General features: G+C 42.0%; 1 protein-coding gene across 6 annotated transcripts; it reads left to right on the top strand.

Moving 5' to 3' along the window:
* Positions 1-2,871: 2,871 nt before the first annotated feature.
* arfip2b (ADP-ribosylation factor interacting protein 2b) lies at positions 2,872-13,065 on the top strand. Of its 6 annotated transcripts, none has more exons than XM_029174200.3 (10): positions 2,872-3,188; positions 4,815-4,925; positions 6,846-6,902; positions 8,103-8,211; positions 8,399-8,455; positions 9,662-9,777; positions 9,863-10,084; positions 10,174-10,331; positions 10,430-10,604; positions 10,694-13,065. In XM_029174200.3, exons 2-10 carry the CDS (start codon positions 4,827-4,829, stop codon positions 10,847-10,849), a joined length of 1,149 nt encoding a protein of 382 aa, XP_029030033.1. In that variant the 5' UTR covers positions 2,872-3,188; positions 4,815-4,826; the 3' UTR covers positions 10,850-13,065. The 6 variants fall into 6 exon arrangements, with proteins under 6 accessions (XP_029030033.1, XP_055358165.1, XP_055358164.1 ...); XM_055502189.1 differs by having other exon boundaries at positions 2,873-3,188; positions 6,846-6,878; XM_055502190.1 differs by lacking the exon at positions 6,846-6,902.
* The last annotated feature ends 92 nt before the right edge of the window (positions 13,066-13,157 follow it).

Genomic DNA, 13,157 nt, shown 5'->3' with positions numbered 1-13,157 from the left:
TGAAGGGAAGCACGCAGGCCCCCCCGACCTTTAAAACTCTACCAGCTGATTCACCAGCAAGTACAGCAGTGAAGCACCAGCCCCGGCAGCGGAGCCTGGCGTCTGACGGCTGCTTAACAAGCTGCAGTGCGTTCTGCCAAACGCAGGTAGCTGAACTCAGGAGGCCTGAATCACGTCTCTGGCTCCAACGCTCTCTGTCAATACGTATTCTTCAGTGGGAAAGACTTGCTGCAGCAACTAGAGCACGATCACAGTCAACACACGTCGGTTTGACGGTGAAACTTATCATCTTTAACATATTTGTGCTGATAAAAAATAAAATGCCACTTCTCCTTGCAGCTACAGTACTTTAAAAGCTGGCTTTGTGCTACATTGATTAGTACAGTATATTCTGATAAGATCAGCCTGAATCAGCCTCTTATACTGTGATAAGATCAACCTACTGTGAATACAATCTCTGTAGTAGCATTTCTACACATATTAGTGGCATCTGGAGACTCGTGTTGTCATGGAGACCGCTTCCGCGTTACATGTTGTGTGATAACAAGCCCATGTTGCCATGACAACCATGGGCACCCCATCTGCTTAGGAATAAGATGTAATGTGAATGAACAAGCTGGGCTTAGATACGTCAAACACAGAAAGCATGGAAATTAGCAATGTGTTAATAATTATTACCTTGTAACATGAGGTGTGTTGGGATTAGAAATGCAAATGCAATAACCTGTAATAGTTACCCATGGATCACTCACTCCTACAGAGGGCCGCGCTCAGCACTGGGCAGTGGCCAGTGCTATTGTTGCTCTTGATGCAGAACAGATGAAACCAAGCATCAGTGGAACAACAACGGTGCGGCTGTGTGGATTTGTTTTTAAAAGGAGCAGCGTGTAAACACTTGTGTCGGTGTATTAGCTGATAAGAGGCCGTCAGAGTGTGTGGCCACTTAGAGGATATGAATCAGTCTGCTTCGCTCAGGGCCTGGCGCTGGTCGTCACGTTCACCGAGCGTTCACAGGTGAAGCCAGTCGATAAGTTCACATGACGCCAACTGAGCTGTTAGTCATTAAAACAGATCAGAAGAATGATCAGAAGAACCGCTGCAGTCTCCATCATTGAGCCTGTGTGTGTTCAAGTGGGTGGGTGTGTGCGACGTTTGAGATTGGGCGCCATCATGAGGCCACATCAGGAAAAGAGAGTTCGTCTTTGTGTATAGTTATTGTTTTGTGAAGTTAAGAGCGATAATAAACGAAGTGTTTTAATGTTTCAAAGGTGAGTTACAAAGTAGAATGGGTTGATTTCTATTTTGTTACATTATAGGAAAAAATGTCTGGTTGCTGCATGAGACCTAGTCTTTGTCTGACTCAACAGGTGAGTCTGCAAAATAATGAAGGATCAGCGTCTACGATTCCAGGAACTAGCTGCTCTGAGGCCAGACTCACGCTTGATGTGGTCACTGACTAACATGGAGACGGGACTCGTCACGTTCTTTAACTAAGACTAAGAAGTGTTTCCACACATGCAACCGTGTGTGAGAGCGGTTCCCTACTGCTTCTGCTCATTTTCATCCTATTTGTCACACACGCACTGTAGAAATTTATTATGTTATTATTTAAATATTAAAAATGATGTCAACATAAATACAGCACGTGTTTTAATTTAAGGTTTGTTTTCATAAGATACTTACATTTTAACATAATGTTTGTTTGAATATTGTTTATTTTTAATTATATGCATATTTACATCTGTTTATTGCAATGGTGGTAACTAACCAATCTAACTAATGAGGTGGGACGTGTCCTGCAGCAGCGTAGGATCTGGGTGGACTGGACCTGTACTCACACATCTGGAGCAACAGCTGTGGCTCATTATGTTACATGTGATTAAACTGTTCGCAGTAATTCACTTTTGTTGCTTTAAATGATAGATTAAAAGAAGAGCCACAAATCCTCACACTGTGTTCACTGGAACACGGAGTGACACAGACTGGCACCAAAACACACGCCAACAGCTGGAAACCTTGCATCAGGTCCAAGCACACTTCCATTAGTAAAATGTTCCCATATGGCATTTCATACCCTTTCCAGAAATACCCGAGAGGTTCTACTGGCTGCTCGGTTCTTTCAGCTTCTACTCATCTACTCATTAATAAAAGGTTCACTCTTTCCCTCGCTTTCACTTTCCACCTCCTAACTGGAGTCCTGTAGATTATTAGCACGTTCTGTATCTGCTTGTTTCTTGCTCAGACATTCAGACATTCATTGTGCGTTGGTTGTTGCCGTTGGTGATGATCCCCATTTGCAAACAATGGACTTGTGCTTTAAAAAAAGCATCTTTGTGTGTTAATGACCATTTCTATACAAAAGGCCTTTCACACAACCCGTTGGCTTTTATTTATAAAGGGTAAACATCACTTCAACAGCTTTTGCAGTTAAAACAAAAAGATTTTTCATTTAATAATTATTGCAGGTGCTTTTGCAGTATAACGGTTGTGCTCAGAGGTGAATTTCAGGTTACAGCCACATGGTGCCGGTGTTTCACAAACCATTTAATACTGTTATTAATTAAGGTTTATGTGTATGATTAAACTTAATTTGTTTAATTGGAGAAATGTTGTGAAAATGTGCCCACAAAGTGACCTCTTCAAAACTATGACACATAGTTTAATGGTAGTTGTAAATGTTTACCCTGGCCACATACCATTTTGAGGGGAAAATGAATATTGCATAATGGAAATTTATTATCAACATCTGACCATTAACGCCTGATCGCCTATATTAGGGAACAAACTCCAACAGCGACAGACGTCCCGGCGCCGAGTTTCCTGCAAGTGTGATCCATCCTCTCCCAAATAGACGTTCTTTGCGACGGTGACAGTGACGTCACGCCCGTAAAGCGTTCTTCCTAGCTTCATTAAAAAAAAGAAGATAGACTATTTACGTGGAGTGTGAAGGGAAACGCAGTTAGCGGAGCACGCCGCTAGTGATGTCATAGAAATTTTACTAAACAAAAGCACTTCGTCGTGCACCGAGGGCATTTTTTTGTTCCTTTCGGGCTGACAAAAGACACTTGAGCCTCATTTAATCCGCGCATGAGCTGGGATGCACCGCGATTAGCCGCTAACGTTATTAGCCACCTTTGCTCGTTAGCTTCCCGGGACGGCGCTGCTTGAACGACGGGACGGAGCACACCGTAAGTGAAAGCGCTTGGAAACGACCACACCGCATTCATATTTATATCACTGTGTTCGCATTTCTGCCCTGATACCATTTAAGCAGCTTCTTCTGAACAACTGTGAGGGAGACTCAGGCCTTTTCTGCGGAGCACACTCACATCCAGCCTCAGTTTACAGCACTACACATTACTACAGCTGGTGATGGGTTGTTTGTACCTCCCACTGTGTTTGGCGACACATTGGGCCCAGCAGGACCGACCTGGCTTCACCTGCACGGGAGACAACACCTGCACCTGTGCTGATACACCTGTTAGGGCTCATGTGTCGTGTCTGACCTGGCATCGCGAAACAGGCCAGCTGTTTGCTTTGCCCTCGGTCTTTTACGTCTTCTACTATAGAAGTGATCTTAGACATCACTCCAACTTTTACCCACGTCATAATAGTAAAGTTCGTTCTCTGTATTTTTATTTATAACATGGCGGGTTATTGTCGTGACTTAAATATATTATCATTATTGTGATATTATCACGTGAACAGTTAAGACGATAAGCCACGTGTCAAGCAGTTTATTGCCCGAGCTCAGCTGCAGTGTTCAGTCTTAGAGGAATAATGCTGTGTTAAGCATCGTCAGGTCTCCGTGTAAAGTAAACTGTTGCGTCATTCTTCAGGAAGCAGCCTGGGCAAAGCAACGTGTGCTTCTCTAATCAGCAGAACCAGTTAAGGTGGGGTGAGGGCAAATGTAAACAGACCATTACACATTCCTTCCTTCAAACGTCCATTGTTCTGGTGCCAGCAAAAAATGCAGTTACTGCAAATAACCTACGCTCTGAAACTACACTTGGTCAAATGGCAAGTGTCCTTACACTACTTATGTACAGTACCTTCATTTCCCTTGCAATCACTGCTAGTGATGTTGGGTAATTTATTGTAGATCTTTTCTTTTGAGCGATCATGATGATATGCCTGCCACATTACTCTCATATCCATCTATACATAGAGATGCAGCACTTTGCCGGCTGCAGTTGAGGATTATACCTGTCCACGTCGCACACACACACACACACACACACATAACTTTACTCCACCATTTTGAATTTGTCTCACACACACAAACACAGGACCTGTACTTAGTGAGTGAATCAATTATTTCTGTCCTAGCTCGATAGGAGCTAACCTATATTTTCATTGCAAATGTTATGTGTGCTTGTTCAGGTCAAATGTCTGACTATGTAGCTGACCACATCAGTTTGACCTATTAACGTCTAGACAGTTTTCAACATTGTTGTCTCCCCTCTGGTTTAGGCTTTTAGTGAGTGGGAGCTGATAACACACGGTTTCTAGTAATTGAGCTGCAGAATGGAGTGGCTACTTCAACAAGACAGCTCATTGTGGTGGTGGCGGCTCCTGTGCATGGGTCTCTCATAGGTGGATTGTTTGTATGCCAAGCGGTGGCCTTGCTCTTTCAGAACCACCCCCTCACTCAACGTGACAATTACATTTCCATCTGCATAATGGTTTGGCTGTTTTGACTATGCTCTTTGGTTGCTCCACTTCAAAGCGGCGTTTGGGCTTCAATGTTTTTCCATATCTGGCTTTTTTTGCTTTGGTCACTTTGCATCTATGTCTCTACCTTGTTCCCGCAGGGATAGTGCATTATGACTGACAGCATTATGAGTAAAGCAGCCACAATGGAGATTCCAATCAACAGCAATGGTGACACAGGGACACTGGCAGAAGACGACAGCCTTGAACAGGTGGGTGAAACTGAGTGTCGGTTTTGAGTGTGATCACCCCACAGCGCACTGACTCTGGATCCCTGGACAACAGATGTTTATTACTGATAAATACAGCATCCACGATTTGTTTAGACAGAGTGCAAAATATAGTTTTATTGTGATATATTCATATTTCTGTGCCCTCACATCAGATTGCTTCTTAAACAGTATCCTTATCTTTACATATTTATCGGGTGCGTTGAGAGATGCAGTATTATTGCAGAAGATTGTCGTTTACATACAGCACATGAAAGTCAAACCTATACACGGTATAGCTGTTTGTTCCTGTTTTTAGCTTGTATGACTTTATGTATTGCCTGTTATGTTTCCAGAGGTCCCTGTTTTGTTTATCCCGCTTAGCTGCAGCCGTGGAAATTGATCCTTTTGGGAAATCAGGTGTGGGAGTCCAGATGTCTCCTGGGGAACCAGTTGTTCCCATTACCAACTCATGTATTCAAACGCTGGGGGATTCAGACAGTTTGTATTGGACTACTTATATATTCTAAGATGGAGTTGTTGCTGCTCCAGCGCAGGGCTGCCACGCCAACGTTTGTGTCCACATGGTTTAGGAGTGTGCGTTGAAGTGAGCCAATAGTGTAGTTGCAGGGTGAGTTGTTCATTTTTTAAGACACACCTTAGTAGACAAACAGACTGGAGATCCTGGAGGACACGCTAGCAGTTAATTATGTTGTTTGCTCACCCAACTCTGTCTCCACTAAAACACTGTCAGAGAGAACCAGACATTCTTTTCAAGGCTGCTCAATAAAGCAAGTATTTGAGTATTTGGTGTGGCTGCAACAGTTTAATGTTCTCATGTAGAGAAGTGTTTAGTGCTGGATATTAACTCGTTGTCATAGCAACTATGCAGTTCACTTGAAACGGGCTGTGCTTTGTCCTTGGGTGAAAGCCCTCTGAAATCAGATTGATATCTGCTGTGCAGTACTTGGGTTTAGAGCTGTAGTCCTCCTGAAGTTAGGGATGAGCAGAGGTCTGGTCCAGGTGCTGTAGCATTAAACCTGGGCCGACTGGCAGCTTTATCCTTGTAGGAGTGTCAGATGCATCACTGTAACTCACTGTGCAGACATTTATACAGTCAGTAACAATCAGTCATAGCTTATTACTAGTGCTATTGGTTTACACATATCCCTCTTGAATTTGAATTTTAAAACTGCTGGTTTAAAAAAAATAGGATAAAGCAAAGCTACTGTTTTCCAGCCTATATTTATAATGTCCTAGCTTAGTGTTGCTGTCCAGGGAGGGATTTGTGTCCGCGTCCACACTGAGCAGATGCCACAACAAGAAACAGACTGAGTATGAGTCAGTACATGGAGCTAAATAGGCCTCCTATTTATTAACATGGTGTTGATTGTATGTTCAGTGTATGTCAAGTTAAATGGTTGTGATGCAGATGTTTGCCTGCTTTTGACAGTGTCCTAAAGAAAGAGATTAGACTGAGAGTTCTCTATTCTGGGAATCAAAATGCTCAGCTAGAGGTTTGGTGGACTGTGTGTTGTGTCTTTGTGATTTCTTTTACCCATGTTGTTTTTTTCATTCTACTAAATGAATGCATACAAATCAGTTTGTTTGTCCAAGCAGTGAAAATGTGACAGCCATGCAAAACATGTTCCCTCAATGGACTTGATTACTCACATGAAACTTTGACATAACCCACTTTAATGATGAATCCCGGCCAACCCAGTCGTCACGGTTCTCCATCCAACATCCCTGCTGTCTGTGGACATTACAGTGATTTCTGTTTTCGTTTACATCAGTCTATCTCGTCTTGTGATTTCAGTCATGGATGTTTCTTTTTTGTCTCTTTTTCCTTTTGTGTTTCTTTTGTTTTGTTGTTGTTGTTGTCGTCTTTGTCAACCCTGCTACTCCTCCATCTCTGTACAGGCTGCAAAACTGCAATGGAGCTTAGATGAGAAGGTAGGGAGCTCCACAGGCGCCAGGGTGAGCAGGCAATTTGTGCTTTTTTTTTGTGCGTCTTCATGTTGGTGTGTGCAGTAGCACTGCTTCTTAGTTTGTCTCTTTCGTGTTGGTTAAATTCACAAAACGTGCAACTAACGCTTGGAACTAGATTTAAAACCATCTAGCATGTGTTGTTTTGTGCGAGCTAGTACGATCTCCTGTAGATTCCCAGTGTCTATCCACTTGGGTGATGTTTGTGTGATCCAGAAGGTGTTGGTTAACAGCACATACTAATAAATGTCTCATACTAATGATGGAATGTGTAGTTTCACTTGATGTGTCACATGAGTCATAATAAGAAATGATTTTGCTCTAGTATGAGAGTCCAAAGAGGTTCACCACAGCTATTATGTTTGTGTCAACAAACAGTGAAGGCCCCGAAGCAGGAAGCAAGACAGAGTCCTGATATGTTTAGAAGAATAGAAACAGTCATGCTCATTTCCCACTGTGAATGTACACCCCACCCCCAACAACACATCATGGCTCTGTTTCTACTTCCATTTCTGATATACACTTTGTTTTTTCACAAGGCAAAACTACGCCCTCACTTATCACAGCCTCACTGTATAGTCAAAGCCCAAGGGTTTGGGAAGGGTTAAATAAATGATCCATCCTTTTGAGTTGCTGGTGGGTGTGTACTGTATGTAGCAAATAAAAAGAGGCACAGATGCTAGTGGAATTAAACCCATGTGCTGTAGCATCTAAATCTTAGAGTAAATGAGAAGGTCAGAAGCCTCTCATCCATGAAGCTTCAACAACTGTTTTTGTTTCCCTTATTTGCTGAAACACAAGCATGGAGACAAACAACCCAACTAAATGAAGCAGTGAGTTACAGTAGGAGAGTAATCATGATGTAGCTCATAACGCATGGTCCCTGATCTAGAGCTTTACTAAAGGTTGTGATGCTGATCGCTTAGTTTACATGAGCATCCTGCTTAGGTTAAAACCTAACAGTAATGAATTCAGATTACAACAGAGTTAACTGTTCATTCTCTATCCACTAGCTTTCTTGAGCTGTTAATAGGTTGTTACTAACAGTTCTAACTTAGTGGTGTTTGTCCCCCTCTAGTGACATTGTCTGCTGTGTTTGAAAACAACACTCCAGTCTACGTACCCCCACCCAAAATCCTCTGTCATTGTCTTTTGTTTTTCTTCTTTTATTTTGCTGCGCTCACTTTGCAGGACCTGCAGCAGGTGATGGTGTCGGGTCCCAATCTAAACGAGACCAGCATTGTGTCAGGGGGCTATGGAGGAACAGCAGAGGGCATCATCTCAACCGCCACAATCAAAGGTAGAGTCCTGCTTCATGCATCCAAACTGCACTCCTTTTAGGCATCTCACCCATCTCCTCCGTAACAATGCCTCCCCCACCTTCACATTCACAGTGAGAAATATTAGTGGTATCATCTAGTATTTGTCTTTTTCTGCTTGTGTGATGTTAAAATTTCTGCATGTTTGTCCCACTCTCTCTTTCTCAGGCCCTGGTATACACTACAATGCAGAATTTAACAAAAGGATCCCAGTGACAGGATTAGGTGGCTCCTCAGACCTAATTATAATTACAATGAAGAGTTTCTTTTCCAAAATGTGATCATTGTTGGGCTTGAAGAGCATTTGTAACACCCACATTGTTTTCTGTGTGAACTTTATGAGCTTTGAATCCTATTTATTATTTATAATATGCCTCACATTTTGGAAAGACGCTCTTTATACAATGTGTCTTGTTTATACAGTAGATAGTTAGAAATGACCTCCTTTTTTTCACTGTTCTTTTTCCTCAAACTTTGTCTTTTTCTGTGGAGAACAGGGCATGACACTGTTTGTTTTCTCTTTTCTGCATATATTATGGCTTTTTCTCCACTATATTCTATTATTATTATTATTATTATTAATAATAATAATAATAATAATAATAATAATAATAATAATAATAATAATAATTCTCTTTATTTCTTTTTGGATGCTTTTGTTCAGAACCTTTCTACAACAGCAGGTCTTTGTTTGTATTAAGTATTGATGGCTAAAGCAAATAATATTCAGAGAAGTTCACTAAACTTGTTTGAGCCCTCCCACCTTGTCCGTGCTGTAATGTAATAAAAGGCCGATCCAGTTTATGTTCAGTGCTATAACATTGCTTTGTGCTGCTGGAACTCAAGCTGCCCCCATCTTCATCATTACTCATTTGTCTTCATTGTTCACGGCCATTCACTAAATGATGTCTTGTCATCTGTCTTCATGTCTATCTTTGTCCCTCATCACCTTTTCATATTTTCCTCCTACACATTCCTCGTCCTCCTCTTTTCCCTTTTGTCCTCAGTCTTTTCTTACTTTCAATCTCCCTGCTCCTCCACAGTCTTCATCTTGCGTTATCGCTCCATTTTGGCATCTCAATTACTTTACTCATGAACATTCCTCCCACGCTTGCATACAGTAGCCACCGTACATCTCTTCTTTATCAATACACTCCACTGTGACCCCTTCTATTTTATCAGTGACTCATAATTTCCTAACTGTTTAAAACTGGTTAAAATAAATCGACTACAGCATTTGTTACTTCTGTCAGTAAAACGTCTGCATTTCCTCCTGTTTACTTACAGAGTCTTCACCTTTGAAGTAAAGCTATAGCGGTGATGGACGTGGGTTAAGGGTGCTCTATTTGGTCCAATTTTTTCCTGGGGCTGTTTGTCTGGTTGCTCGTGTTGGTTATTTACCTTGTTCCTTGTCTGGGTCTCATTATGTAGGTCCCAACATGCACCACAGCAGCAGCAGCTCGTCGATGGCAGCGGAACAAACGACCCGTGGTGTGGCTGTGGAAAAGATAGAAACCGTGAAGAAGTGGGGCCTCAACACTTACAAGGTATCAGACGTGTCAATAAGGGAAGTATCATACAGCCTTGAACTGTATGGCACTATGTCAAACCCTTCTTTTTTCATTGTTTCAGTGTACGAAGCAGATGATCTCGGAACGTTTTGGTCGGGGGTCCCGGACGGTGGACCTGGAGCTGGAGGCCCAGATCGAGGTGCTCAGAGACACTAAACGGAAGTACGAGACTGTGCTACGATTGGCCCGAGCCCTCACCAACCACTTCTACAACATGGTGCAGACGCAGCATTCGCTGGGTGACACCTTTGCTGAACTCAGCCAGAAATCTCCAGAGCTACGGGTGAGGCCTCATAGTGGATCATATGGGATCATGTAACCGTGAGCTGCTATAATGACCCCTGGACATTAACGTCCTGCTTTGCATTACAGGATGAATTTGGCTACAACGCAGAGACCCAGAAGCTGTTGTGTAAGAACGGTGAGACTCTACTTGGTGCCATTAACTTCTTTGTGTCCAGCATCAACACATTAGTTAACAAGACCATGGAGGACACACTGATGACCATCAAGATGTATGAAAATGCCAGGTAAGGACATGTAGCCTCATATATAGTAGTCAGAAATACTTGTATCTATTCAAAGCACAAGGTCAAGCAGCAGCATCTTTTTTTTTTTTTTTTAACAGGCTGGAGTTTGATGCTTATCGATCGGACCTGGAGGAGTTGAGTATGGGTCCCAGGGATGCTGTAGCCATGGCCCGCATAGATGCTGCTCAGCAACAGTACCAAGTTCATAAAGAGAAGTATGAACGCCTCCGCTCAGACGTCATCATCAAACTGAAGTTCCTGGAGGAGAATAAGGTTTGTTTCAAAGCAGATAAATGTCTGGATTTACTGTGATGCAAGATACATCAACCGAACTTCTAACTGTCCCCATCGTTTCCTCACAGGTGAAAGTGATGCATAAGCAGCTCCTCCTCTTCCATAATGCTATCTCAGCATACTTTGCTGGCAACCAGCAGCAGCTGGAGCAAACGCTGAAGCAGTTCAACATAAAGTTGAAGCCTCCAGGTGCTGACAAGCCTTCCTGGTTAGAGGACCAGTGAGAGCTCTGCTGGACCTCCTGCAGCCTCCTACTCTACTACCACCTCCACCTGTTTCCTGTTGAAACCCCCAACTTACAGTGGACCACTACAGAGGGAAACGTCAAGAGCATTTGGTGGAAGAACATAGAAAAGGGCGTGGAAGGATGATTGAACAGATGAATTGCAGGGTATTATTGATGAATGGGCTTGATGCCCCAGGGAACAAAGTGGCCAGTTTTATGAACAGCCAAGAGGCTTTTAATGCCACTCTTTCCCACCTTTCTTTATTTCCAGTCTGTGCTCCTTCTCCAAGAGGAACTTTCCATCTCTTCCTTCCTCCTTTCCCATTTAACTTGAGCCCCTTCTATTGCTGTGTGAGCTTGTGTTCGTCATGTTTATGGCAATTAATGTACTCCTGAAGTGCTCCCAACGCTCCAAGTTAAACCTACCTAATCTTATTGTCAGACAGACAAGGAAAGGAAAATGGTGGAACCATAAGAACACAATCGCATTATCATTGTCCATGTGTGCCTCCTTAAATATGATGCTCATACTAATGAAGCTCTGGTCTGGTAACATTTAAACTAGTACAAATATGATTTGTATGGTACACTGGAAACGAATGTGCAGACTTGAAATCAATGTACAATTTAAATGAAATACTGTTGATCGTTTTTAAAACACAATGTTGTGTTTATACTTTACTTATTTTATGTTGTCTCTTTTTTCCCCTCATAATTTCAGTTGAGCTTTAAAGTAGCAACAGCAGTGTGACAGTGTACTGTCATGGCTGTCACATGACTCAAGTCTATTTTAACCCATACACTGTATGTACCATCACTGAAGAAACACTGCCACAGTATGAGAGAATGCTGCTCTTTACTAATTGTCTTTTTACTTACCCAAAGAGAAAAGAAAGCAACATTCGTTAGATTATTGCCTTTATTTTGTTATTGAGCAACATTAATTGACTCGGCCTCACTGGACTGAGTGAAGACATCAATGGCAGTCAGCTTCAACACGTGAACAGAAGCGAAAGTAGAATATATTTGTCTGTGGGTTACCTTTCTTCACACTGAAGATCACTGTAGCTGCTGAAATATTAACTAAATATAATCATTCAGCATTAAATCTTCTGATTTAAAGGTTTTGGGAGGGATAACACTAATGATTGCTCACTTGTTTTACATTGTCTCAGTAAGATATTGGTGACTAATCAGTTGTTGACAATTAAGAGCAGGTATTGCCATGAAATAGTGGCATGAAACTGCATGTAATGCTGAATGTGTATGTTCATCATGTGTTAATATGCTAGAATCATCATATTGTACATGAAGGTTTCTGGGATGTGCATATTGTTAATCTGAGTATCATATTTGTGGCACTTTGCAGATGAGACACTAACATGAAAACATTCCTCTGGCTAAACGAGATCTGTAATTCACATGCTCCAAAAATAATAATGATTGATTTCCTAACGTGAAGGTAATCCAGTGTGATGAATGCCTACCATGCTCTACTGAACTCCCCGCAGCCTTTCAATACGAGAAGCCAGAGTTTGGTGAAACCGCCATCAGTTACAGTGTTTAGTCCTCCAGCTTCTTGCCTTGTCTGTATTTGCATGGCAGGCAGTGATTTGAAGTGTAGGTGCAGCTATTTATGAGTGACTGACGCTCCTCTCACCCTTCTGTGTGCCTGCTCGCATGGACTGGGATAATGTCACACTGTGGTTTTGCTATTAAAGCTGCCCTTGATCTGGACAAATACAACAGAGGGGGGATTTGGGGGTTTTGATAAACAGCGAATATCAAAAAATAGATTATTTGTTAGTTTTGTGTTTTCTTGGTTCCTGTGTGTTATATCAACTGAGTGTTTTTTTTATTTCTGGCTGAAGTCTTTAAAGCCTCAATTTCTCTCTTGGCTAAAATTGCTCCTGGTCTGCGTGTCGCCACACAGCAATATCAATGAAATGTGACTCCTCTTTTCCAGTCCACTTCCCTTTTGAGCTCCTAACCCCACACTAAAAGGAAGTTTTGTACTATAAGATATTTTTCTTTGTGTACAATCAATATTTTCTAGCCTGAGCTGGTGTATTGTACTGTAAGAACGATTGCACGTGTTGGTATTCAAGATGGGAAATGAAGTTGTGCCATAGATTGATGTGATACTATGCCTTCACTCCTCACGCAGACCTAAAAAAGTCCCACCCAAGGGAACAAATTAAAAGTTTCCAAACATTTTGTGTATTTCTTCGTTTAATCGGATGTGCATGACACTGCTGCTTATAAACTATCAACATGTTTCAAACATATAGACTCTTGACAAACAT

This window comes from Betta splendens, chromosome 14 (assembly GCF_900634795.4).
Source record: "Betta splendens chromosome 14, fBetSpl5.4, whole genome shotgun sequence".
Lineage (NCBI taxonomy): Eukaryota > Metazoa > Chordata > Actinopteri > Anabantiformes > Osphronemidae > Betta > Betta splendens.
The sequence above is the reverse complement of the archived record's forward strand: the minus strand, read 5'-3'. Positions and strand labels throughout refer to the sequence as shown.

Bases quoted from the DNA above. Each gene is read 5' to 3' on its own strand.
- arfip2b (XM_029174200.3), top strand. From the start codon at position 4,827: ATGACTGACAGCATTATGAGTAAAGCAGCCACAATGGAGATTCCAATC. The intron at 6,903-8,102 runs GTGAGCAGGCAA...CTCACTTTGCAG, and splicing joins GGAGCTCCACAGGCGCCAGG to GACCTGCAGCAGGTGATGGT. The intron at 10,605-10,693 runs GTTTGTTTCAAA...GTTTCCTCACAG, and splicing joins AGTTCCTGGAGGAGAATAAG to GTGAAAGTGATGCATAAGCA.